The sequence below is a fragment of the Pagrus major genome, chromosome 13 (assembly GCF_040436345.1).
Source record: "Pagrus major chromosome 13, Pma_NU_1.0".
NCBI lineage: Eukaryota > Metazoa > Chordata > Actinopteri > Spariformes > Sparidae > Pagrus > Pagrus major.
Genome location: NC_133227.1, coordinates 23214144 through 23238242, shown reverse-complemented (window position 1 = coordinate 23238242; position 24099 = coordinate 23214144). Strand labels below are relative to the sequence as shown.

Below are 24099 nucleotides of genomic sequence, written 5' to 3'. Positions count from 1 at the left end.
AGACACTTAAACACATGTTTACATCTGCTGTCTGTTTACTGTGTTTCTGACTTCAGCAATGCAAACAGAAGAAAACACTGAGTGCAGCAGGAATAGTTTTTCAAGGCCAGCAGGAAAAAAAATGTAATCACCAAATTCAGGCTCAGAGGAGCTGGACAATGGAGGTTCAGGCTCAGAGGAGCTGGATGATGGAGGTTCAGCCGCAGAGGAGCTGGACGATGGAGGTTCAGGCTCAGAGGAGCTGGACGATGGAGGTTCAGGCTCAGAGGAGCTGGATGATGGAGGTTCAGCCACAGAGGAGCTGGACGATGAAGGTTCAGGCTCAGAGGAGCTGGACGATGGAGGTTCAGCCGCAGAGGAGCTGGACGATGGAGGTTCAGGCTCAGAGGAGCTGGACGATGGAGGTTCAGCCTCAGAGGAGCTGGACGATGTAGGTTCAGCCGCAGAGGAGCTGGATGATGGAGGATCAGCCACAGAGGAGCTGGACGATGAAGGTTCAGACTCAGAGGAGCTGGACGATGAAGGTTCAGACTCAGAGGAGCTGGACGATGGAGGTTCAGCCGCAGAGGAGCTGGACGATGAAGGATCAGACTCAGAAGAGCTGGACGATGGAGGTTCAGGCTCAGACAAGCTGGACGATGAAGGTTCAGGCTCAGACGAATGAGCATTACTACTACTGCTACCATTAGACTCACGACTGGGACTATTAGACGTGGCAGTCTGGTGATCAGATGTTGAACACAGCAGATAAACTCACCTGGAGGTCAGGTGTGGTACAGCCAGGTGTAGAAACACGGACAGAAAATATCTAATTCAATATAACTTGCAACTCCATCTAGTGGACAATAAGAGATACTACAACTGAACAATGTGTGTGCACGTGGGTGTGTTTGTTGCCTGCTCATCTGAAACAACTTACGGAGAGAGTTGTGTTACTGCAGAGTACTTCTGTAGGTACACTACTGCAGTATTAATGTACTGTTGCTGAGAGAGAGACGGAGCGGTGAGTGGGTGGAGAGACAGACGGACACATGCAGGCAGACAGAGGGAGGAGATAATGAGACAGAGTGGAGGAGTGTCTGTTAGAGTGCTCAGTCTGCACACAGCAGCTCTCACTTATTCTGTCTCTCTTCCTCTCTGTATCTGCATCTCTGTCTCTCTCTCTGTCAGAATGGACCAGTTTCATTATGGATTATTGATCATTGTGTTTCTTCTGCCGATGAACGGTTTACACTCAGTTTACATCACTGACAACACAGGTGAGACACACTGCTGCTGCAACTACACAAATAACTACTGAAACTACTACTGATACTGCAACTACTACTACTACTACTACTACTTCCACTGATGCAGCTACTGGTGGTAGCACTGTTAATGCTGTAGTAAGTACTACAACTGTTACTGTTAGTAATACATCACTGTCAACACAAGTGGGACACACTGCTGCTGCAACTACACTACTACTGCTACTACTTTTACTACTACTGCTGTACAGCTACTGTTATTACTACTCCTACTTCTTCTACTATTAGCACTGCTATCGTTACTACTACTACTACTACTACTACTGTTACTACTTTTTAACTGGTAAAAGTGAAAGCCACCTATATGAATAGTACTTTAGTAAACATCTTAAAGTATCTGCTGTTAAATGTACTTAAGTATCAGTTCAACATTTATCTTGTTATTGGAATCAGTGTTTGTTTTTTGTTTTTTTAAATCTGATTGCTGATCAAATAAATTGATTTAAGAATGCACCACTGCGGCTCAGATGCAGTAATCTGCAAAGTAACTAGTAACTACATTTATCTAGTAAATGTAGTTGGTAAAAAGTACAATATTTGCCTCCTAATATAGTGGAGTGGAAGTATGAATTTGGACAAAATAGTATACATTTGGAGAAAATAGAAATACTCAAGACCAAGTACCTCAACATTGTACTTGAGTACAGTACTTGAGTAAATGTACTTAGTTACATTCCATCACTACGTGTTACATGTGCTGTAGTGTTCAGAGGATGATGCACTAAAGGATTAAACTCAGTGGTGTAAATAAGATATTCAGTTTTTTATTTATTTCTTTATTTCTAATGTTGAGGTGTCCACAGTCAAGAATTATTGGACAACCAGTAGCCAATCAGAATTGAGTATTTACCCAGACCATGGTTGTTAATACGTCTACTGTTTTACTCCATGATCTCCTACTAACTGTACAGTAAGTACCTCCAGCACTGCTGTTAATCTTATTGACAGTAACAGCTCCTGCAGTTCTGTCTTCTTCTTCGTCTGCGGTTGTTGTTTAGTCCTCCAGGCTGTGACCTCTGACCTCTGCAGTGAAGATGAAACAGTTCATTAACACAGGCTGACCCATCACCGAGCACCTGACATTCGCCCAGTTTTCCCAGTGTACCCAGTTCAGCTCTCATAGTTGCGGCGGCAGATGGAAACTGTTCTGGACGAAGAAGAAGAAGTTCTGTCTCTGAGTCACGGAACTTTCCTCTCCACGTTTTTCCCATAAATCTTCGTGTTTATGTGTCTCTGGCGTTTGGGGAATGTGGACGATTCAGATCATATTTCATCATATCCTGAGTGTATGATCTGTGTGTGTGTGTGTGTGTGTGTGTGACCTTTGACCTCCATGACCTCAGACAGAATGAGAGCAGTCTCCTTTCTTGTAAATCATCTGAGATATTGTTCACACACACACACACACACACACACACACACACACACACACACACACACAATCTGAGATCAGCCTTTAGCTGATGTCACTCTGCAGAAGGAGGCTTGACTCTGATTGGCTCTCAGTTCCAGATGTTACAGGCTTTCACTCTGTTTTTCAGGTTTTACCATTTTGCACAACATGTGGTGCATTTATTAATCTCTCCCACCAGACTGCAGTCACAATTTTAGACATTTAAGCAAGTGTTTGTGGACTGTGTTTTTCTCCTTATGGAGATTTAAAGTGAAAACAGAACTTTGAGATCCTTTTTCAGAAAAAGAAGAAGAAGAAATCCTCATTGGAAATCCCACTGACATTTATAAAAGCTATAATAAGATCCAGCAACATCACAGTGTCATCACTACAAAGAAGTCTGGCAGGTGAAGAAACACAAAAGTTATTTTAATTATTCTTTTTCTCAGATTCTCTCAACCAGGTCCTGTCAGAGTTCAATGTCGTTCGTCCAATCAGGACCAACTCAGAGGGGCGTTTCCTGTCAGCGTCAGTCTCCGCCAACCACCTGCACCGAAGCAAAAGACACGCCCACGCTACACAGGACACGCCCACTGATATAAACAATATCAGAAACAAAAGACAGACTCAAACAGACATCTTAGACCAGATCCCGCCCATTGAAGCGTCAACGCCAAGCCAGACAGGACACAGTGAAAGGGGGCGGGGTTACAGGGATGAGGAGGCGGGGCTTTTCTACAACGTGACAGTGTTCGGACAGGAGCTCCACCTGCAGCTGCGTCCCAACTCACGTCTCGTTGCCCCCACCGCCACCATGGAGTGGTGGGAGGAGTCAGGACAGACATACTCTCAGCCAATAGGAGGCACAGACTGCTTTTACACAGGAGAGGTGTCAAACATGGAGGACACGTCTGTCGCAATCAGCAACTGCGACGGACTGGTAGGTGTCATCTGATGACGGTTGACTTCTCTCTCTTTCACTCCCCTTCATCACTCCCCCCTGGTCACTCCCTCCACTTACTCCATCCTCATCACTTCCTTCTCTCACTCCCCCCTGGTCTCTCCCTACTGGTGACTCCGTCCTCATCACTCCCTCCTAAATACTCTCCTTACCAATCACTCCCTCCTCATTACTCTCCCCTAACTCCCTCCTGGTCACTCCCTCCTATTCACTCCCTCTTGGTCACTCCCTCTTCATCACTCCCTTCTCTTACTCTCTTCTGGTCACTCCCTCCTACTCACTATGTCCTGGTCACTCTCTCCCATCACTCCCTCCTGGTCACTCCCTCCTCATAACTCTCTCCCCTCATTCCCCCTGGTTACTCCCTCCTACTCACTATGTCCTGATCACTCCCTCCTCACACTCTCTCCTTTCAACTCTCTCCTTATTGCTCTCTCCTGATCATTCCCTTCTCTGACTCCCTCCTGGTCACTCCCTCCTACTCACTAACTCCTGGTCATTACCCCCTTACATTCACTCCTGTCAATCTCTTCTCTGACTCTCTTTTGACCCCCTCCTCATCACTCCCTTATCACTCGCTCCTTGTCACTCCCTAACTCACTCTCCCCTCTCACTCCCTCTTGGTCACTCCCTTTTCATCACTCTCTTCTCTTACTCTCTCCTGGTCACTCCCTCCTCATAGTTCTCCTTTTAATGCCTTCCTGGTCACTCCCTCCTCATCACTCTCTCCCCTCATTCCCTCCTACTCACTATGTCCTGGTCACTTTCTCTCCTCACTCCCTCCTGATCACTCCCTCCTACTCACTACGTCCTGGTCACTCCCTACTCACTACGCCCTGGTCACTCCCTCCTATTCACTCCCTCCTGGTCACTCCCTTCTCTGACTCCCTCCTGGTCACTCCCTCCTACTCACTAACTCTTGGTCATTACCCCCTTACATTCACTCCTATGAATCTCTTCTCTGACTCTCTTTTGACCCCCTCCTCATCACTCCCTTATCACTCCCTGCTTGTCACTCCCTAACTCACTCTCCCCTCTCACTCCCTCCTCTTACTCCATCTTCATCACTCACTTCTTCCTGATCACTATCTTCTCTTACTCCCTCCTGGTCACTTTCTCCCCTCACTCCCTCCTGGTCACTCCCTACTCACTACGCCCTGGTCAATCCCTCCTCACACTCTCTCCTTTCAACTCCCTCCTTATTACTCTCTCCTGATCATTCCCTTCTCTGACTCCCTCCTGGTCACTGAGTCCTGGTCATTACCCCCTTACATTCACTCCTATCAATCTCTTCTCTGACTCTCTTTTGACCCCCTCCTCATACTCTCTCCTTTCAACTCCTTACTGGTCACTCCCTCCTCATCACTCTCTCCCCTCACTCCCCCCTGGTCACTCCCTCCTACTCACTATGTCCTGGTCACTTTCTCCCCTCACTCCCTCCTGATCACTCCCTCCTACTCACTATGTCCTGGTCACTCTCTCCCCTCACTCCCTCCTGGTCACTCCCTCCTCACTATGTTCTGGTCACTCCCTCCTCACACTTTCTCCTGATCACTATCTTCTCTTAATCCCCCCCTGGTCACGAACCTCCTACTCACTACCTCTTGGTCACTACCCCCTTACATTCACTCCTCTCAATCTCTTCTCTGACTCCCTTTTGACCCCCTCCTCAACAAAAATTAAGTTTATAAATTATCTTATGCTGTATAGCCGGCAAAATAATAGAAGCAGTGAATTCAGCAAACAATGTAAACAAATGATTTTCTATAAATGTACATCTCTTATTTCCATCATCAGAAGATTTTGCGTGTGCACATCATTTGTATTATTTTTATTTCTAAATGTTACATAAAACATTGCATCATAAAAAAACAACAGTTGGATAAGATTATAAGGATATAAACATATTAGAACAGAAACATCCTTAAATCTTTACATTATCATCAGCATCATCCTCTGTGAGGAAGCTGCTGATGGAGGCAGATGTTTTGACAGCTGCTGGTATTTTTTGAGCCTTCTGACTTTTCGTATAAGCTGACATATGTGCAGCTGAAACCACAGAGGGAGTTTAACACTCAAAAAAAGTGCAGCATGATGAGAATATTTTTTTCTGAGCACAAAGCCACACAGGGACAATCTTCACATATCATTAAAACAGAAGAAAGGTGTCGCTGCTGCAGCTTTCGTTTAACTGATGATAAATGTCTCATCACACAAAAATCTTAAAGGAACATTTTTTATGTTAAAGGATCCACAATAACATTAATAATATCACAATAAAACCAGCTTGTAAAACAAAACAAATAAAGAGAGATTATTTTCAGAAGTTTAGTTAAAGTCAGCAGGAAGGGAAACAGTGCAGGGAAACAAGTCGATTCATGTGAGACTAAAAAGACTTCAGGCTGCAGAGACACAGAAAAAACACTGTTAAACATGAAGACCTGAGCTGCTTTAACTCACTGAACTCTGTCCGACTGTGTCTCAGTTTATCGTCACTTCTTACAGCGTGAGCTGAGCCGCCTGATTGAAGCCAGATGTGAAGGAAAGATGAGAGGCGTTTAAAGGGAGAAAGACAAGAAGGAAAGAAATGGAAAGAGGGAAAAAGAAGAGAGGAATATTTTCCTGCTGCAACCGCTGATGTAACTTAAAGCAGGAACAACTGATGGTGGACAAAATAACAGGAATGTCTAAACACATTGAACAGCATTAATCTGTTTGTGTTGAATTGGTCGTGTTCGGTCATTAGTGATGCTGCGGGATTATCATGTAGAGATTTTCAACTGAGGAGGGTAACTGCTGACTCACACGGAAATAACGCTGATGCACAATGAAATAATGCTGAGTCACACTTGAATAACGCTGACTCAAACTAAAATAATGCTGATTCACACATAAATAACGCTGACTCAAACTAAAATAATGCTGACTCACACTAATATAATGCTGACTCAAACTAAAATAATGCTGATTCACACATAAATAACGCTGACTCACACTTAAATAATACTGACTCACATTTAAAATAATGCTGATTCACACATAAATAACGCTGACTCAAACTAAAATAATGCTGATTCACACATAAATAACGCTGACTCAAACTAAAATAATTTCTGACTCACACTAAAATAATGCTGATTCATACATAAATAACGCTGACTCACACTTAAATAATGCTGACTCACATTTAAAATAATGCTGACTCACACTTCAATAATGTTGATTCACTCACACTGAAATAACACTAACTCAAACTTCAGTACATTTAAGCACATTTAAAGCAGAATAACAGTTAACGAAAACAGTGGAGCGACATTAGATTAAACAGTATGTTTACAGTAAATAAAACAATTGATGAAATAATATATTTACAGTAGATTAAACAGTAGATATATAGTATATTACACGGTAGATTAGACAGTAGATTAAACACTAGATTTACAGAAGATGAAACAGTAAAAGAAACAGTAAATTAAACAGTAGATGAAACATTAGATCATACAACACTAGATAACAGCTCTCTGTGTCTCCAGGCTGGGTTGATCCGAATGGGTCAGGAGGAATTTTTTATCGAGCCGTGGGATCGACCGAGGTCAGGAAGTAAAGAAGAAGAAGAGGAGGAGGAAGGAGGAAGACAACACATTGTTTATCGCTCCTCAGCCATCATCAAGAACCAACAGGCTGTCAATCAATCTGAAGCTGTCGATCAAACTGCTGATGACTTCCTCCGAGGTAAGAAAACCAGTGATGGAATGTAACAGAGTACATTTACTTAAATACAATTTGAGGCAGTTGTACTTTACTAGAGTATTTCCGTTTTTCCATATTCATACTTCCACTCCACTACATTTTTTGAGGCAAATAACGTACTAATCCCTACATTTATTTGATAACTTTAGTTAGTAGTTATTTTTAAGAGCCAAAGTAGTGTATTTTTAAATTTGCTTCAAATTTGTTTGATTGGTTATCGGATGAAAAAAAACAAAACTGATTCCGATAATCAGAAAACTGTTGAAAATCGGATCCCATAATCGTGCAGGTCGACCAAATAGTATATAGTATACACATACGCATGAATATATAAATAACTTATTTACCTGTACTTTTGATACTTAAGTACAATTCAGATACTTTTACTCAAGTATAACTGTTACTTTTTCAAAAACACTGTCATCAGGCTTTTCACAATCAATATTTCAGAAATCACACACACTTTCTTCAGGAACTGCTTCTCTATCTGAATGCTGTAGTCCAATATGAAATATGAATTTGTGGTTAGTTATATGAATGAAATGTGGTTTGGCAGGTCAGTCCCTCACATGACATTATTAAGAGGTGAAATCAAGTGATAAACAAAAGCAGAAACTGTTTTTAGCTCCTGCTATGTTGTTTCTGCAGAAGGAAAGAATCAAACTGAAAACAGAGAAATTGTTCCAGGAAGCTTGGCAGACGCAATGGGAGCTTCGCAACACACACACACACACACAGACAGACACACACAGACACACACACACACTCAGCCAGCTGCGACGTGGCAGTGCGAGGTTCAGAGTTTTGGAGGTTTTGGAGGTTTTGGACTGAGAGTTGACAGATAGTTCAGCTCCTGATTCACTCGTCCTCTCAGTCACTGACTACTCAAATCTGTTTGTCCTCAAAGCAGCATCAGCCAATGAGGAGCAAGTTTTTGTTCACCTCAGTTAAACCCATCCCGAGCCTCCGGCAGAACAGCGTGACCTCAGAGTGTCTGTTACTGATCGCTTATGTCATTTCCTTCACAACAGATTCAACAGATGTTTTTATGAACATTTAAAGTAACCAGGATTTATGTTTCAAACACAAAACACGGACAGTAACAACATACATGTATGTCAGATTTGTAACAAAAGAAAGGATTATAATATGTTGACATATAACACATGTTTTTATTTGACTTTAATGTTCCTGTAGAGAACATGCACAAACCTCAAGAGTTCGCGTCAGGACTTATTTGTTGCTAGTAAAAAAATGAACAATAACTCTATAAGGGACATGATCCACAGAGCTATGATCACTAAACCTACTTATTTTCTTTTTGGCAGGACAATGTGATATATATATTTGTAAAAAATAAATATAATTTTAAGAGATAAAATGCAAGTATCTCTTAAAGTTCTTCTCCGATTATGAAAATATGTCAACAATATTAAATATTGACTGTCTTTGTTCCTTCCTGTTTTGCATACAGTCACTAGCATTCAATCCCTTCTTACTAGTTTTGGGAAGATAACCCTGCTGGGGCTTCCATTTTGTAAATAAAGTTTGTTTTTTCATTACATTCCAGTGGATGTTGGATGTTAAGCCTCAGATCAGCTGACTTACTTTTGTTGTTTACAGAATAAAGCAACATTACACGGTGAGCAATGGTCACATGAAGATGAAAAATCTGACTCAGAGAAACAGAAACTGCATTCTTGTTCTTGTTTGTATTCAGGAGGTTTACTAGACAACAGTACATTGACCTGCATGTTTAATCTCAGTGAAAACATCTTCAACATCTGACCATCTGTTCTGGTCTGTGTTACAGTAAACAGTCAATCCTGCAGCCACAATATTCATGTTTGGTCTCACAGGACGAGTTTCTCCATTAAGGCTGTAGAGCTAAACCCTTTCTTAGTTACTCTCTATCACAGACAACAGGGGTCGTAATGGATCGAAGGATGGATTTATGTGCTTTAAAAATCTCAAATCAAACCATCTTTGAGGTCTTTATTTTAGGTCATTTTTGGAATACAACAGAAGAACAAAACAAATGGGGAAATCATTTGTTCAAACGTAAAGTTGAAAATTTTAATTATTTCTCTTCCAACACTTTCATATTGAGGCTGTGATGAACACTGTGGCCTTTAGGAGATGTTAGCATGAGTAGTTTTGTTTTGTTTCCTTCACTGGCCATTGAAAACCCAGCTTTGCTCCAACATCTGGCAACACAGCATGACCTCAACTCTGGTAGCACTTATATGTAAAATGACTATAACGCAGAGATTCGTTCTGGTTCATGCTCAATGGCACACCTTCAGAAGCAAACATCTGTTTCTGTCTGTCCTCAGATCAGCAAAGATTCAGCTAGTTTTAAACTGATGTAGCTTTTATATAATAGACAAGAACTCACAAGGAGAGTGGTTGCTAGAGAATATAACACTTTTTTCCAAAACTTTATTTTGTGGAGAATCAGTCACCCAAGAGTTATTGATAACACCTGAGAGTCGTTAGAGTCATGTGAAAGTCATTTCAATCACAGGAGTGTCATTGAGGTCACCTGAAGGTCATTAGAGTCACCTGAGAGTCCTGAGAGTCTTTAGAGTCACCTGACAATCATTGGCATCACCTGATAGTTGTTGATGCCATCTTATAGTCTTTAAGGCCACCTAAGAGTCTTTAGGGTCATCTGAGAATCGCTGAGGTTACCTGAAAGTCGTTCAAGTCACCTGAGAGTCTTTGAGGTAACCTGATTGTTGGTGAGGTCACATGAGAGTCGCTTTGGTCATTTGAGAGTCTTTAAGGTCATCCAAGTGTTGTTAGAGTCACCTAAGAGTCTTTGAGGTCATGCAAGAGTCATTGGAGTCACATGAGAGTTGGTACAGTCACCTGAGAGTCATTAAGGTCACCTGAAAGTCTTTGAGGTCACCTGAGAGTCCTCAGAGTCACATGAGAGTTTTTAAGTCACCTGATTGTTGTTGGACTTAAGTTAGAGTTGTCGGAGTCACCTGAGAGTCACTGAGGTCACCCAAGACTCGTTTTGACATGCACATGTACATCAATGTCAAACAAGCTAAAAAAACTTCACTTCACTAGAGACCTGTGCGTACGAATGACTTTCATGATTACTGAGACGTTTCTTTTGGTTGTCTCCAGGTCCTCTTTTAGGTTCTCTGAACTTGAACCAGAATGAGCTGTGGTCAAAATCAGGCTCAGCTCGACGGCGGCGTTACATTGAGGAGGCTGAACTCTTTAACATTGAGGTGAATGAAATAGTTTGATAAACTGTGATTCATGTAGAGTTTACTTAACTTTTTAACCAATCTGAAAGTTCGGTTTTTCCTCTTGCAGGTTCTGTTAGCTGTGGATTATTCTGTTCTTCTTTTCCATGGCCGAGACCACATTCAGAAATATCTACTGACACTCATGAACATTGTAAGTGGAAACACATATTTTTTATTTCAGGGGCAAATGGATTTTCCAGAATCAAGAATAGATGGTCAGATAGGCTGATGAATTGATTGTTTTACTATGAATATTTCAGCACTTTTCTCTCTTTGTCTGTTCCAGGTTAATGAGATCTATCAAGATCATTCTCTTGGTGCCAACATCAATGTAGTTCTGGTCAGAATCATCATGTTGTCTCCATCAAAGGTACTAAACAATCTTTCAAAGCTACCAAAGGTTTATGGTGTCTATAAATGAACATCAGTTGTCTAGTTGTTTTAATATATTACTCAGGAAGGACAAGTTTTCTTTTTCAGTTCTACGTGTTGTCAGGGTAGAAGTTTTCAATAAATGTCGTGGAAACTTCAGTTTGTCTCACCTACTGCTTTGTGGGGTCCTCCTGCAACAGGCCAACAAAGTCAGTGCTGTTTGATCTCAGCTTCATCAGGTTATCTTGATAATGTCAGGAGAGTGTGCAGGAGTTTTTTTCCTGATTTCTTCAGCCCTTGGTTTTCTCCTACGCGCCTGTCGATCCCCAGGTGTTCAAATGTTGTACTCGCTATAACTAGCTCTGTGAAAGTTTCACTTTAAAATCTAGATAGATAACGAGGGTCAGGGAGGTGGTGTTGCAGCTGTTCATAAAGAGAACCACCATTTCTATTTCCCACCTTGCTTTCAAATGATCTGGTTCCACTGCTTTGGTGAGCTCTATTATCAAATCTCCCTGGACGTTTTATTCCAAAAATAGTATTTGTATAGTTTTTGTGGTTTAAGTTTATGTACTTTAGGATGTCCATCCTGTATGGTACTTTCACAACACAACAAAATAAATTCCAAGAGAAAAAGTGCAACAGAGCATACTGTTACTGATACTAAACAATGCCTTAACTCCCGGGCAAATCCATTAATACAAATTGATGTTTTTAAATGTTTACTCTTACATTTTGTATGTAAATTCAAAAGAAACAATAAATGCAAAATGGGTCTCTCCATCAGTCCCTGGATATGGTCTCTGTGGGGAATCCCCAGAAGAGTTTGGAGAATGTTTGTGGATGGTCGTATCTCCAGCAGAGAGAGCAGAGTCATGCCGAGCAACACGACCACACCATCTACCTGACCAGGCAGGAGTTCGGTCCCTCCGGCATGCAGGGTACTACTGCTAATACCTCCACTAATACTGCAAGTACTACTAGTAACAACATTTACCTGACTGCGCAAGATTCTGGCCCCTTCAGCATGCAGGGTACGACTGCGAATAGCTCCACTAATACTACAAGTACTAATAGTAACACCATCTACCTGACCAGGCTAGGATTTGGTCCCTTCAAAATGCAAGGTACTACTGCTAATCCCTCCACTAATCCTACAAGTATTAGAGGTAACACCATCTACCTGGCCAGCCTGGAGTTCAGTCTCTCTGGCACGCAAAGTACTTCTGCCGATACCACCGCTATAACGGCAAGTACTACTAGTCACACCATTTACATGATCAGGCAAAAGTTTGTTCCCTCTGGCATGCAAGGTACTACTACTAATACCTCCACTAATACTACAAGTACTACTAGTAACACCATCTACATGATAAGGCAAGAGTTTCAACAGCCTGGCACCCAAGGGACCACTGCTAATACCTCCACTAATACGAGTAGTAACACCATCTACCTGACCAGGCTGGGGTTCAGACCCTCTGGCATGCAAGGCACTACAGCTAATATTACCACTAGAACTTCAACTTCTTCTAGTAACAACATCTCCATGATCAGACTGGAGTTTGGTCCCTCTGGTATGCAAAGCACTAATGCTCATACTACAAGTACTACTCGTAACATCATCTACATGACCAGGCAAGCGCTCCTGCCCTCTGGCATGCAAGGTACTACTACTCATACCTCCACTAATACTACAAGTACGAGTAGTAACACCATCAACCTGATCAGGCTGGGGTTCAGACCCTTCAGCATGACACTACGGCTACTATCATCACTAATACTTCAAGTACTACTAGTAACATCTTCTACATGATCAGGCAAGAGTTTGGCCTCTCTGCCATTCAAGGCACTAATTTTACTGCTAAAACTTAAGGGACTACTAGTAACACTGTCTACCTGCGAAGGCATGCGTTTTCCCTCTCTGGTATGCAGGGTACTACTGCTAAAACTGCCACTAATACTATGAGTACTGCTACTAACACCACCTGCCTGACCATGCCCAGACCTCTTACACCTGACGAAGAACTTCTGATCTCTTTCCGCAGGTTATGCTCCTGTTACAGGAATGTGTCACCTGCATCGGAGTTGTGTTCTCGTCTTTGAGGACGGTTTTTCGTCAGCCTTCGTAGCTGCCCATGAAACAGGACACGTGTGAGACACACAGACACTACAACTAAAAGCAAATTTGTTGGCAGCACTTGTAATTAAGAAACAATTTCACATTTCTACAAAATAAACATTCTGAATAAAACAACAACAATTAAAAACAACATCAAAATGACTCAGATGTAAAGATGATAACAGAATGTAGAGCCATTAGTGACTCCCAGGTGTCCATGTAGACACAATATGACTCCCAGGGGTCCACATAGAGATGATCAAGATTCCCAGGTGTCTATGTAGAGATGATAATTGACTCCTAGGTGTCCATGTAGAGACAAAAACTATTTCCAGGTGTCCAGGTAAAGATGGTAATGACTCCCAGGTGTCCACATAGAAGACAATGACTCCCAGGTGTTTACGTAGACATGATGGCTCACTCCCAAGCGTCCATGTAGAGAGCGTAATGACTCCCAGGTGTCCCAGTAGATCCAATAATTACTCCTACATCCACGTAGAGATGATAATGACCTCCAGGTAGCCATTAAGATACAAAAACAAATTCCCGATGTCCAGGTAAAGACAATAATGACACCCAGGTGTCTGAGTAGAGAGGATAGAGACGGTACTGACACCCAGGTGTCCATTTAGACACAAACAAATCCCAGGTGTCCAGACAAAGACAATAATTACTCCAAGGTGTCCACTTAGAGATGATACTGACCTGCAGGTGTCCACGTAGAGATGATAAAGGTCATCCAAGTGTCCACATAGAAACAATAACTGACTCACCTTCATCATTACGACAATGTATAGAAATCTTCCAAGATTCAATACTGTATTACCATCTCAAGGTGCTGTAGCTGACTGGAATTTGCTGTTGTTTCTATTTATTATCTTTCTGTCTGTCTCAGGTTAGGGATGGAGCATGACGGTGAGGCCAATGACTGTGAGGACGATGTGCCGTTGGGCAGCATCATGTCTCCGCGAGTTCAGGCCACCTTCCATCGATATCACTGGTCCAGGTGCAGCTGGATGGAGCTGCACAAGTACCTGCAGTGAGTACTACTTGCACTACTACTAGTATACTTACTGTAAACAACAGAAACACTGAACTCTGTCTGACTGTAATGTGAATATTTTTGCCCTAATTCCACATCAGGCATCACCTGAACCGATTATCTGTCCATCTATCTGTCTCTCTTTAGTACCTATGACTGTCTCCGTGATGACCCATTCAACCATGATTGGCCGGCTCTGCCTCAGTTGCCAGGGTTTCAGTACTCCATGGACCAACAGTGTCGCTTCGACTTCGGACCAGGATACAGTCTCTGTACTGCAGTATGTCCGTCTGTTTTTTTAGTTTTTTTTTTACACATATTAAAGTACTTTTTGAAATAGGACTGCAAGATATAAAAATAAACCCAATAAGGATGTCAGAAAACTATGTAAATATCAGTCTGAGGATGAAAAGACCTCCAAAGGAACACTTGAAGCAGGAGTTGAATGTTTGAGTTTTTCAGATGTGTTTTAGTGAGACTGATGTGTGCTGATGTGACCTGCTGATGTGTTTTTGGGTTGGAGGCCAACACCACATCTGTTCAGGATGTTAACTGAGAACCGTTTGATGACATCACACAGAAAACCTCCCCAGGAGGACTATTTAAACTAACACATTAGATCAAATGTATCGGCAGTCTTTAATCAGATGGAGTCTGTTCTGGGCGTTTCCAACATTGCAACATGATGATGAAATTATATTGTTTTCTCTCCTGGTTCTGATCATCCTGTTTGTGTTGAATTGATCCATTTTTCACAGTTTCTTTCAGTTTGGCCCTGATTGTTTCCTCTCTGGCTCAGATTTAAGAAGTCAGGCAGGTTTTATGAAGATTTAAAACACATTTGTACTTTCTGTTTCTGCTGTTTGAATGAACATTAGTTTTTCATGCTGCTTGTCTGTGTTTTGGGCTGATGTTTATGATTTTATTTTTGTATTTTGAGATATTCTGTGTATCTGTATGTATGTGTGTTTGTCTCTAGTACGCAACCATTGACCCTTGTAAACAGCTGTGGTGCAGTGACTACAACAACCCGTTCTACTGTAAAACCAAGAAAGGTCCGCCACTCGACGGGACAAAGTGTGGACCGGGGAAGGTGAGGACACATTCGGGTCATTGCTCACTAGATGACAGGATGTCTAATTTATCCCAGACAGGTTTTTGGGATCAGACATTGGCAGGTTTATATCAACAAAACCATTTCTTATGATTTCAGTATGTGAAAGAGAAAAAAAATCTCATTGGCCAAACAAAAGAGATACATCACATTTATTAGTGAGTGGAGGTCAGTAAATTATCTCTGAGGATAAATTTCAATCCACCATTTTGGCTCAAACTGAAAAGTGTCAACGACTATGGATAGACTCTATGTCAGGTCAGCAATTAATAACTCCCTTTGGTTTATGATCAAATACCTGCAGAGCCAATGATATTCCCATCAGCCTCAGCTGCACTTTGTGGTTACTGCTAATGTGCTAGCATGCTAACAAACTAGACTCAGCATGTTAGCATTGTCACTGTGAACATATTAGCATGCTGATATTAGCACTGTGCAAAGCAGAGCTGCTAGCATGGCTGTAGACTGCTAGTCTGGGCAACAGCTGTTTTCCACAGCTACCAGTCTTTATGCTAAGCTAGGCTAACAAGTCTTGAATCCAGCTCTGGTCTCATCTTCCTTTACATCTCCATGATAGCTGTCTCTCTTTGCAGCACTGTTTCAAAGGTTACTGCATGAAGTTGACCCCTGACATGCTGAGACAAGATGGCAGCTGGGGAACATGGACTCCGTTTGGCAGCTGTTCCAGGAGCTGTGGGGGCGGGGTCAGGTTTCGGGCCAGGCACTGCGACAATCCAGCGTGAGTGAGTTGTAAGTCATCAGTGATGTCACACATGAGACGCACCAATCAGAGAGACTAACCTGTTGTTTTTCTCAGTCCAGCCAACGGTGGGCGCACCTGCTTCGGAAATAGTTATGAGTTCCAGCTGTGCAGCAGAGAAGAGTGTCCACCACTGACCGACTTCAGGTCAGTAGATCTACTGTCCAATCCTTTCAACTGGACTCGACTGGACCCCATGTACCCCAGTGTGTGCATTTACAAATGTGTTGTGTTGTGTTGTGTTTAGTTGTGCTGAGTTGCATTGTATTGGGTTGTGTTTGTGCTTGTGTTGTTTTGCGTCATGTTGAGGTGTGTTGTGCTGTTTTATGTTGTGTTTTCTTGTGTTGTGTTATGTTTAGTTGTACTGAGTTGTGTTGTGTTGAGTTATGTTATCTTAAGGTGCGTCGTGTTGTGCTTACTTGTGTCATGTCATTATATTTGTGTTATGTTTAGTTGTGTTTATGTCGTTATGTGTTGTGTTGTGTTTAATTGTTTTGTGTTGTGTTGAGTTTAGTTGTGTTATGTTAAGTTGTGTTGTGTCATCATGTTTTGTGTTGTGTTGCTCTAGTTGAGTTGAGTTGTGTTTGTGTATTTCTGCAGGCTGATATGTGTTGTTTTTCTCTTTCAGGGAGGATCAGTGTAAAGTCTGGGATCCATTTCATGAACATGAAGGAAGAAAACATCACTGGCTGCCATACCAACACCCTGACCGTAAATACACACATTATAATACACACATAACACACACCTACACCCTGATCATAAATACACACATAATACACACATAATTTGTAAAACACACATTTTAATACATATTTTATTATACACATTAAACACAAACACAAACACAAACACACACACACACACAGACACACACACACACACACAGAAACCCTGTGCATTGCACACACAGAGCAGAGCAGAGAGGAAACTTTAATCTAATCTGTAAGTTTGGAAAAAATGTGTGTGTGTGTGTTTTAATGTGTATTTGGGTGTGTGTGTGTGTGTGTATGCGTGTGTGTTCATATGTTAAACTCATCAGTCAGGAATCTGTTATTGGAAGGAAACTTGTGGCCTCTCCTCTCTCTTTAACTCTTTAAAGTCTGAAAATATTTTGATTTCCATTTCTTTAAACTCTTAATGTTCCACTTTAAATGTTCTACCTTACGTTGCTTTGACACTGCTGTCTTGGATCATTATATTTCTGTGTGTTTGCAGCTGATGAGCGCTGTCGTCTGTACTGTCAGTCAAACGAAACGGCCGCAGTGGTTTCCATGAACAGAATGGTGTATGATGGGACGCCGTGTTCCTACAGTGACGGCCATAGTGTCTGCGTAGGAGGAGAGTGTGAGGTCTTTATTTAGTTTCTCAACTTCTTAAGCTTATGTTATTGTATTAGTGTAATTTTATTGCATTAAGTATTTATTGCATCGCCTAAATTACATTACATCTAGACATTAAAGGAAAAGTGCAACCAAAAATGAAATCTCTCATTTCTATTGGTATCTCCTTCCCATATTGATGGAAAGGCGGGTGAAGTGTTTTAGGGTTAGAAAACATTTCTGGAGCTTCACAGCAAAACAGTGTTCCAAGATTCACCTCAAACAAAAGAAGTAAATGGGGACTTGTTTTAAATTGTAAAAATCAACCGAAAAAGAACATAAGAAGAAGTCACTGAAAGCCCAAATATCCCTAACTAATTAGAAAAGATGTTATTTACACACCATTTTTAAGCTAAAATCAAACTAAAATCTTCTTCTCCCTGTTTCCTCTCTCCCCATGCAGCACGTAGGTTGTGACGGACAGATCGCTTCAGACATGCAGGAGGATCGATGTGGTGTCTGTGGAGGAGATAACTCCAGCTGTAAAATCATCAAAGGAAATTTCACCCGCAGCACCAAGAAACAAGGTCTCTGAAAAATATCTCATCAGAGGAGATACTTCAGGTTCCTGAAGTTTTTGTGTCAGACTGAAACATGTTCCATTCAAATACTGGAGCTCTTTTAACCTCATTCAGTACAGAACTGTTGAACAGGAAGTTGATGTCCTGTGAATGAAGAAGTGAAGATCAGGGCCCCGAAATTATTATTACACAGGTATTTAAGCCAGTCCTGCCATGCAAAAGACAGTGATGGGGACTGGTAGTTTTCATTACTGACCGATTAATGATCAATGATCAATTAATGATTACTCTTCCCATGACGTAGGTTACCTGAAGATCCTGGAGATCCCCAAAGGAGCCCGACACCTGCTGATCCAGGAATTCAAAGGGACTCCTCACATCCTGGGTAAGAGAAGGGAGGAGGACCTTAAAGAACTCTGCAGCCCACCATTACGTGAAAAATCTTATTTTCATTGTTTCCTGCTCCAGCGGTGAAGAACCAGGACACGGGTCACCTCTTCCTCAACGATGAAGACGAGCTCCCAGAATCCCGAGTGGTGATTGAGAAGGGTGTGATGTGGCAGTACAGCAACACTGAGGAGAAGGAGTCTGTCCAGACCACAGGTCCACTGAAATACGGAGTCCTGCTCATGGTCAGTCCACCAACAAGACAAACTAAGTCCAACATGCTGACATTGCATCTTAATAGAGTCTAAATTGGAGAAACCACTGCCTACCTTTGTTTCTGCCTGTTAGGTGCATTCCCATGACGACTCAAAGGTGACAGTATCTTACAAGTACATCATCCAGGACCGTCTCCGGTCCTCGCTTGAGTCCAACCTGTTGCACGAGGACGGCATCTTTTATGAATGGGCGCTGAAGAAGTGGTCCCACTGCTCGAAACCCTGCGGAGGAGGTTTGAACTCTTTTGCTGGTCATCAGCGTGGTAGTGAGCTGTGTTATGTGGTTTCCAGGGTAACAGCTGCATGTTGTTTAACACTGTTGTCTGGTTGCCAGGAAAACAGTACACACGGTTCGGCTGCAGGAGGAAGGCTGATGGTAAAATGGTTCACAGGATGTTCTGCTCCAGCATTAATAAACCGAGAGCTATCAGCCGCAGCTGCAACTCCAACGCCTGCAGTTCCCCACGGTAACACACTACAGGTTGCCAGGGTAACACACTACAGCTCGCCATGTTAGGCAAATTTGCAGGTGCAGGTAAAGGTGGTTCTGTAAAGGTGGTTCTGTACTGACACCAAATTTGATCAATTTTAACCCTCTTTCAATAGGAATGGTTCACATAACAAAATGGCAAGATGTACATAGATATACAGATACACATTCAAATGACTCACACAACCTCGCACTCCTATTAAGGGGAAACCAACTGGCTAGAAATTAATGGTTAAGGGGAAGTAAAATGTCAGTGTACCTCACATCCAATAACAAAGCACAGTTTATTGCATGAAAACCTATTGTTCTACTGCCTCAGCTGGGTGACCGGGGAGTGGGAGGACTGCAGCGCCTCCTGTGGTCAGACTGGGTGGCAGCGTCGCTGGGTGAGCTGCCAGCAGACTTCCAGCACGGGGCAGCAACAACAAAAGCGTTCGGTGAACAGCAAACTCTGTGGTGAGGACCGCCCAGATGGGAAACAAACCTGCAACCGCCTCCCCTGTCCTGCTTCCTGGCGAGCTGGGCCCTGGACTCCGGTATGAACAGTGAAACCAGGAGACTATTCAGAAAGTCACAAAGTTACCTTACCACTATCCTCCAAAATCGTTGGACAGCCTCTAACTTACTTTGACTTGTTGTTACTTATTTTCAGGGCTAGCTGTAACCTCCGTCTCTCTGGACTACCTTTGCCTTTCTCTTTTTGTACTGCCCCCACCTTCCCTCTTTCTGGACTACTGCCTACTTCCCTTTTTTGGATTACCTCCAACTTCTCTCTGGACTACTGCCACCTGCTTTTTTCCGAACTATCTCTTACTCATTTCTTTGTGGACTACCTCTAACTTCCCTCATTCTTGACTATCTCTTTGTTCCTTCTGGACAACCCCTACCTCTTTTCTTTCTCAACTACCTGTAAGTTCCTTCTTTCTGGACTGCCTATAACCTCTTTCTTCTGGCCTACCTATAACTTCCTTCTTTCTGGACTACTTTTCCATTCTTCTTTCCAGACTACCTCTACATTTCTCTTTGTAGTTACCTCAAACTTCCTTCTTTCTGGACTACCTCTAACCTCTTTCTTTCTGGACTATGTGCAACTTCCTTTGTCTCTGTACTATCTATAACTTCTTTCCTTTTGGACTACCTCTAACCTCTGTCTTCTGTCTTTCTAGATGACCACTAACTTCTATTTTTCTGGACTACCTTAAACCTCCTTCTGTCTGGATTACCTAGAACTTCTTTCCTTTTGGGGCAACAGTAACTTCTGTCTCTCTGATCTACATATGAACTCTTTCTTTTTGGACAACCTGTAACTTCCATCTTTCTGGGCTGCCTCTTCTTTCTTTCTGAACTACCTTGAACTTACTTTTTGGACTACCTCTTCTGTTTTTCTGGATTACCTCTAATTTACTTCTTTCTGGACTACCTATAACTTCTTTTCTTTCTGGACTACTTTTCCCTTCTCCTTTCCGGACTACCTCTAGATTTCTCTTTCTAGTTACCTTGAAATTCCTTCTTTCTGGCTACCTCTTCTGTATTTCTGGACGATGTCTAACTTCTGTCTCTCTGGACTACCTATAAACTCTTTCTTTCTGGACTACCTTTGATTTTCTTCTTTTTGGACTACTTTTCCCTTCTTCTTTCCGGACTGCCTCTAAATTTCTCTTTCTAGTTACGTTGAACTTCCTTCTTTCTGACTTCCTTTTCTGTATTTCTGGACTACTTCTAGCCTCCTTCTGTCTGACTACCTTTTCTGTATTTCTGGACTACTTCTAGCCTCTTTCTTTCTGGACTACCTCTGTCTTCTGTTTTTCTGGACGACCTCTAACTTCTATTTCTCTGAACTACCTGTAACTTCTTTCCTTTTGGGCTTACAGTACCTTCTGTCTTTTTGAGCTATGTATAACTGTAACTTCTGTTTGTTTGTTTTTTTTTACTTTCTTCTGGACTACCTTTACTTCCCTCTTTCTGGACTACCTCTAATGCACTTCTTTTTGGACTACCTCTTCTGTTTTTCTGGATTACCTCTATCGTCCTTCTTTTTGTACTACCTGTAACTTCTTTCTCTGTGGACTACTGTACCTGTTACTTCCTTCTTTTAGGGCAAACTGTAACTTACGTCATTTTGGACTACCTATAACGTTCTTCTTACTGGACTAACTCTAATTTATTTCTCTCCAGACTACTTATTGCTTTCTCTTTCTTTACTATTTATTATCTTTAACTTCTTTCTTTCTGGACTACCTGACACTCTTAGGATGTTTGTTAAGTATGACCCTAGATCACTAACTGATCAAAATCTGATTGACCTGGTTATGTTTGTAGTGTTCAGTGTCATGTGGAAATGGGACTCAGGAGCGCCAAGTTGCATGTTCAAGTTCCGAGGGTTCAGCCCGAAACTGCAGTGAGCCTCAACCAATCACAACCCGCACCTGCCAGGCCCCGCCCTGTAGTGGTAGGCATTGACCAATCATTGTTATACCTTTTATGAACGTAAGGGAGGGATGTTGGTAGTCGTAGTTTGTGTGTAGCTGACTGTGTTTGTCTCTCCCTGCAGGCGACCCAAAGAACTCCATCATTCAGTGGCTGTCCAGGTCCAACACAGACTTCAAAGCTCCAAAGATCTCCTCCAGTAAAACACACTTCCTCCTCCTCTCTTTGTGCCCGATCGTCCTGATTCCCCTACATGCGTCTTTTGTTTATCTTCCTGCTATTTCTGCTAATTTGTTTGCTCTTACTCTTCTTCCTCTACATATCTCTCCTCTTCCTCCTCATTTCCCAACTTTTTTTTTCATCTGGGATGACGGCTGATGGTTTAAAGGTTGATTGTATTGGACTATGATTTTTACTGATTCTGCAGAGTGGCAGGACAGGAGGATAGAAAAGGATAAATCTATATCTTTAGTTCTTCTGAACTCACTGATCACCTATTCCCTCTTGTGGTCAAACTTCATTAACTGAACCATTGCTCTGTCTCCAGGGCAGCGGTGTCGTGCTGACCGTTCAGTGTTCTGCCGGATGGAGGTGTTGAGTCGGTACTGCTCCATTGCTGGATACCGTCAGATGTGCTGCAAGTCCTGCAGCGAGGGAAACGTCAGCAACTTCAGCAACTTCAGCAACTTTAGCAGCACAAATCCCCCGACCTCCAGTAGCAGGTCAGAGTAAGAGCAACATGAAATATTTTATTAACATCTAACCCTTTCAGCATTTAGAAATATGCAGCATTTAGATAAATAATTCAGATTTGAAACCAATTTTTTAGGGGTGTTAAACTCTCCTGATCTGATGTCACTGATCTTTCTTGTTTTTGTCTCCTAGTTCGTGGAGTTTAACCACAGAGGCGATGACTTTATCATCCACCTCCTCTTGGTCTGGAATCAGTGAAATAATCACTACTCCACCGCCAAGCTTCACTGTAACTCCGCCCCCCACCAGCAGGAGCACTACCGACTTTGTATACGTGGAGTATGGCGATTATGATGATTATTCATCATACGAGGATCCCTCTATTCCCTCTGCAACTCCTGATATCATTCCAACGACAACAACAACTACTACTACTACTACCACTACTACTACTACTACGAGACGTGCAAGGAGGACTGCTCCATCTCATTTATTCAAGAGGAAAACTACCACTACCACAATGTCCCCTGCTACAGTTCCCATAGCAAATGCTGAGAGTCAAGGTCCCACACTGATGCCGGTTATGACGTCTGCCGTTCCAGAGTTCCCCACCTCACTGTCAGCTGATCCTGATGACGTCGTCATCGCCACATCATCACCAAACCGAACATCAGAAGGAGGGAACCTTCAAACTAAAATTAATCTGACAGGGACTGAACCAACACCAACAGCGTCTTCATCGTCGTTCTTCTTCCCACTCCCTAAAAAGGAGAACAACTCAGTGGATGAGGTCCCGTATCGGATCGTGGGATTGGACAGTGATATCACCAGGGGACAGCAGAACTACTTTGTGCCGCGGATGCCGCCATTCCGTGAGCGAACACAAAACAAACGGATCCAGCAGCTTCTTAACGAGAAACGACGTCAGGATCTTCTAAAGAGATCCGCCAGGAGCAGAGAGGGCAGGACTGAAAGGAAACATGCTGGATTATAAAGATAATTCTGCAATCGTTTAAGTTTTATTGTTCACTCATGATGCCGCATGTGCAGCTTGCTCACTTTGTGCTAATGCTTACGAACTCTTAATGAGAAACAGAAACGGACTGCAGCGCCGACTGCCAAAACAAATGACTTATGATGATGTTCCACCAGGTTCTCAACTATCAACTTCATGTTTTTTAAAGTTTACAGTCATGTTTGCCATGCAGCAACGTTAGCTGTGCTTGAACCTAGAAGAAAGTATCCTGAATTCTTGACTTGATTCTTAAAGGTGCTATTTGTAAGAAAAGTTGATTTTTGAGTCTCATTCCCAATTCATCAAAAAGTGACACTTTGGGATGGCAGGACAGGTCGGCTGCCATACCAAAGTATCAGTGTTTGAATGAGTTGGGAATGAGACTCAAAAATCAAAATCTTTTCTTACAAACGGTGTCTTTAAAGGTTAACAGTGCGAGACGAGAACGTGGAAACGTTTGCTTCATTCTTCTTCCTAAAACTTTTTTCCTGGTTTTCAGTTGTTGGTTTTTATATTCATGATTTTTGTACAAAATAATCCTGTTTCTAAATAAAGTCTCATTCAGCTGCTGATGTCATCACGAGTCATGAACACCTGTTAACCCTGAAAGCAACAACTCAGCATTTAGTGAAATCCTCTTCTGCTCTTTCTTGTTGAGAAATAAAAGTTCAGCTTGATTTTAAACTAAAGCTGTTTAGCTTAGCCTAGCATTGCTAATAGAAACGGGGGAAACAGCTATTATGTCTTGTTTGTTTCATCTAGCCTATGCAAAAACTTGGTGAAAACAACAATTCCCTCCTCTAACAGGTAATAGTTCAATAA

At 42.2% G+C, this 24099-nt stretch overlaps 1 protein-coding gene across 1 annotated transcript; it reads left to right on the top strand.

The window, feature by feature from the left end:
- Nucleotides 1–1193: 1193 nt before the first annotated feature.
- LOC141007657 (A disintegrin and metalloproteinase with thrombospondin motifs 2-like) lies at nucleotides 1194–23599 on the top strand. The gene is made up of 25 exons (XM_073480038.1): nucleotides 1194–1259; nucleotides 3150–3640; nucleotides 7195–7393; nucleotides 10553–10659; nucleotides 10748–10831; nucleotides 10967–11050; nucleotides 11840–11993; nucleotides 13098–13203; nucleotides 14067–14210; nucleotides 14361–14493; nucleotides 15193–15306; nucleotides 15921–16066; nucleotides 16145–16234; nucleotides 16716–16798; nucleotides 17306–17439; nucleotides 17873–17996; nucleotides 18295–18375; nucleotides 18459–18622; nucleotides 18726–18885; nucleotides 18987–19119; nucleotides 19462–19678; nucleotides 21462–21591; nucleotides 21694–21768; nucleotides 22117–22291; nucleotides 22455–23599. Exons 1-25 carry the CDS (start codon nucleotides 1220–1222, stop codon nucleotides 23254–23256), a joined length of 4170 nt encoding a protein of 1389 aa, XP_073336139.1. The 5' UTR covers nucleotides 1194–1219; the 3' UTR covers nucleotides 23257–23599.
- The last annotated feature ends 500 nt before the right edge of the window (nucleotides 23600–24099 follow it).

Bases quoted from the DNA above. Each gene is read 5' to 3' on its own strand.
- LOC141007657 (XM_073480038.1), top strand. From the start codon at position 1,220: ATGAACGGTTTACACTCAGTTTACATCACTGACAACACAG. The intron at 11,051-11,839 runs GTACTAAACAAT...TCTCTCCATCAG, and splicing joins TCATGTTGTCTCCATCAAAG to TCCCTGGATATGGTCTCTGT. The intron at 16,067-16,144 runs GTGAGTGAGTTG...TGTTTTTCTCAG, and splicing joins AGGCACTGCGACAATCCAGC to TCCAGCCAACGGTGGGCGCA.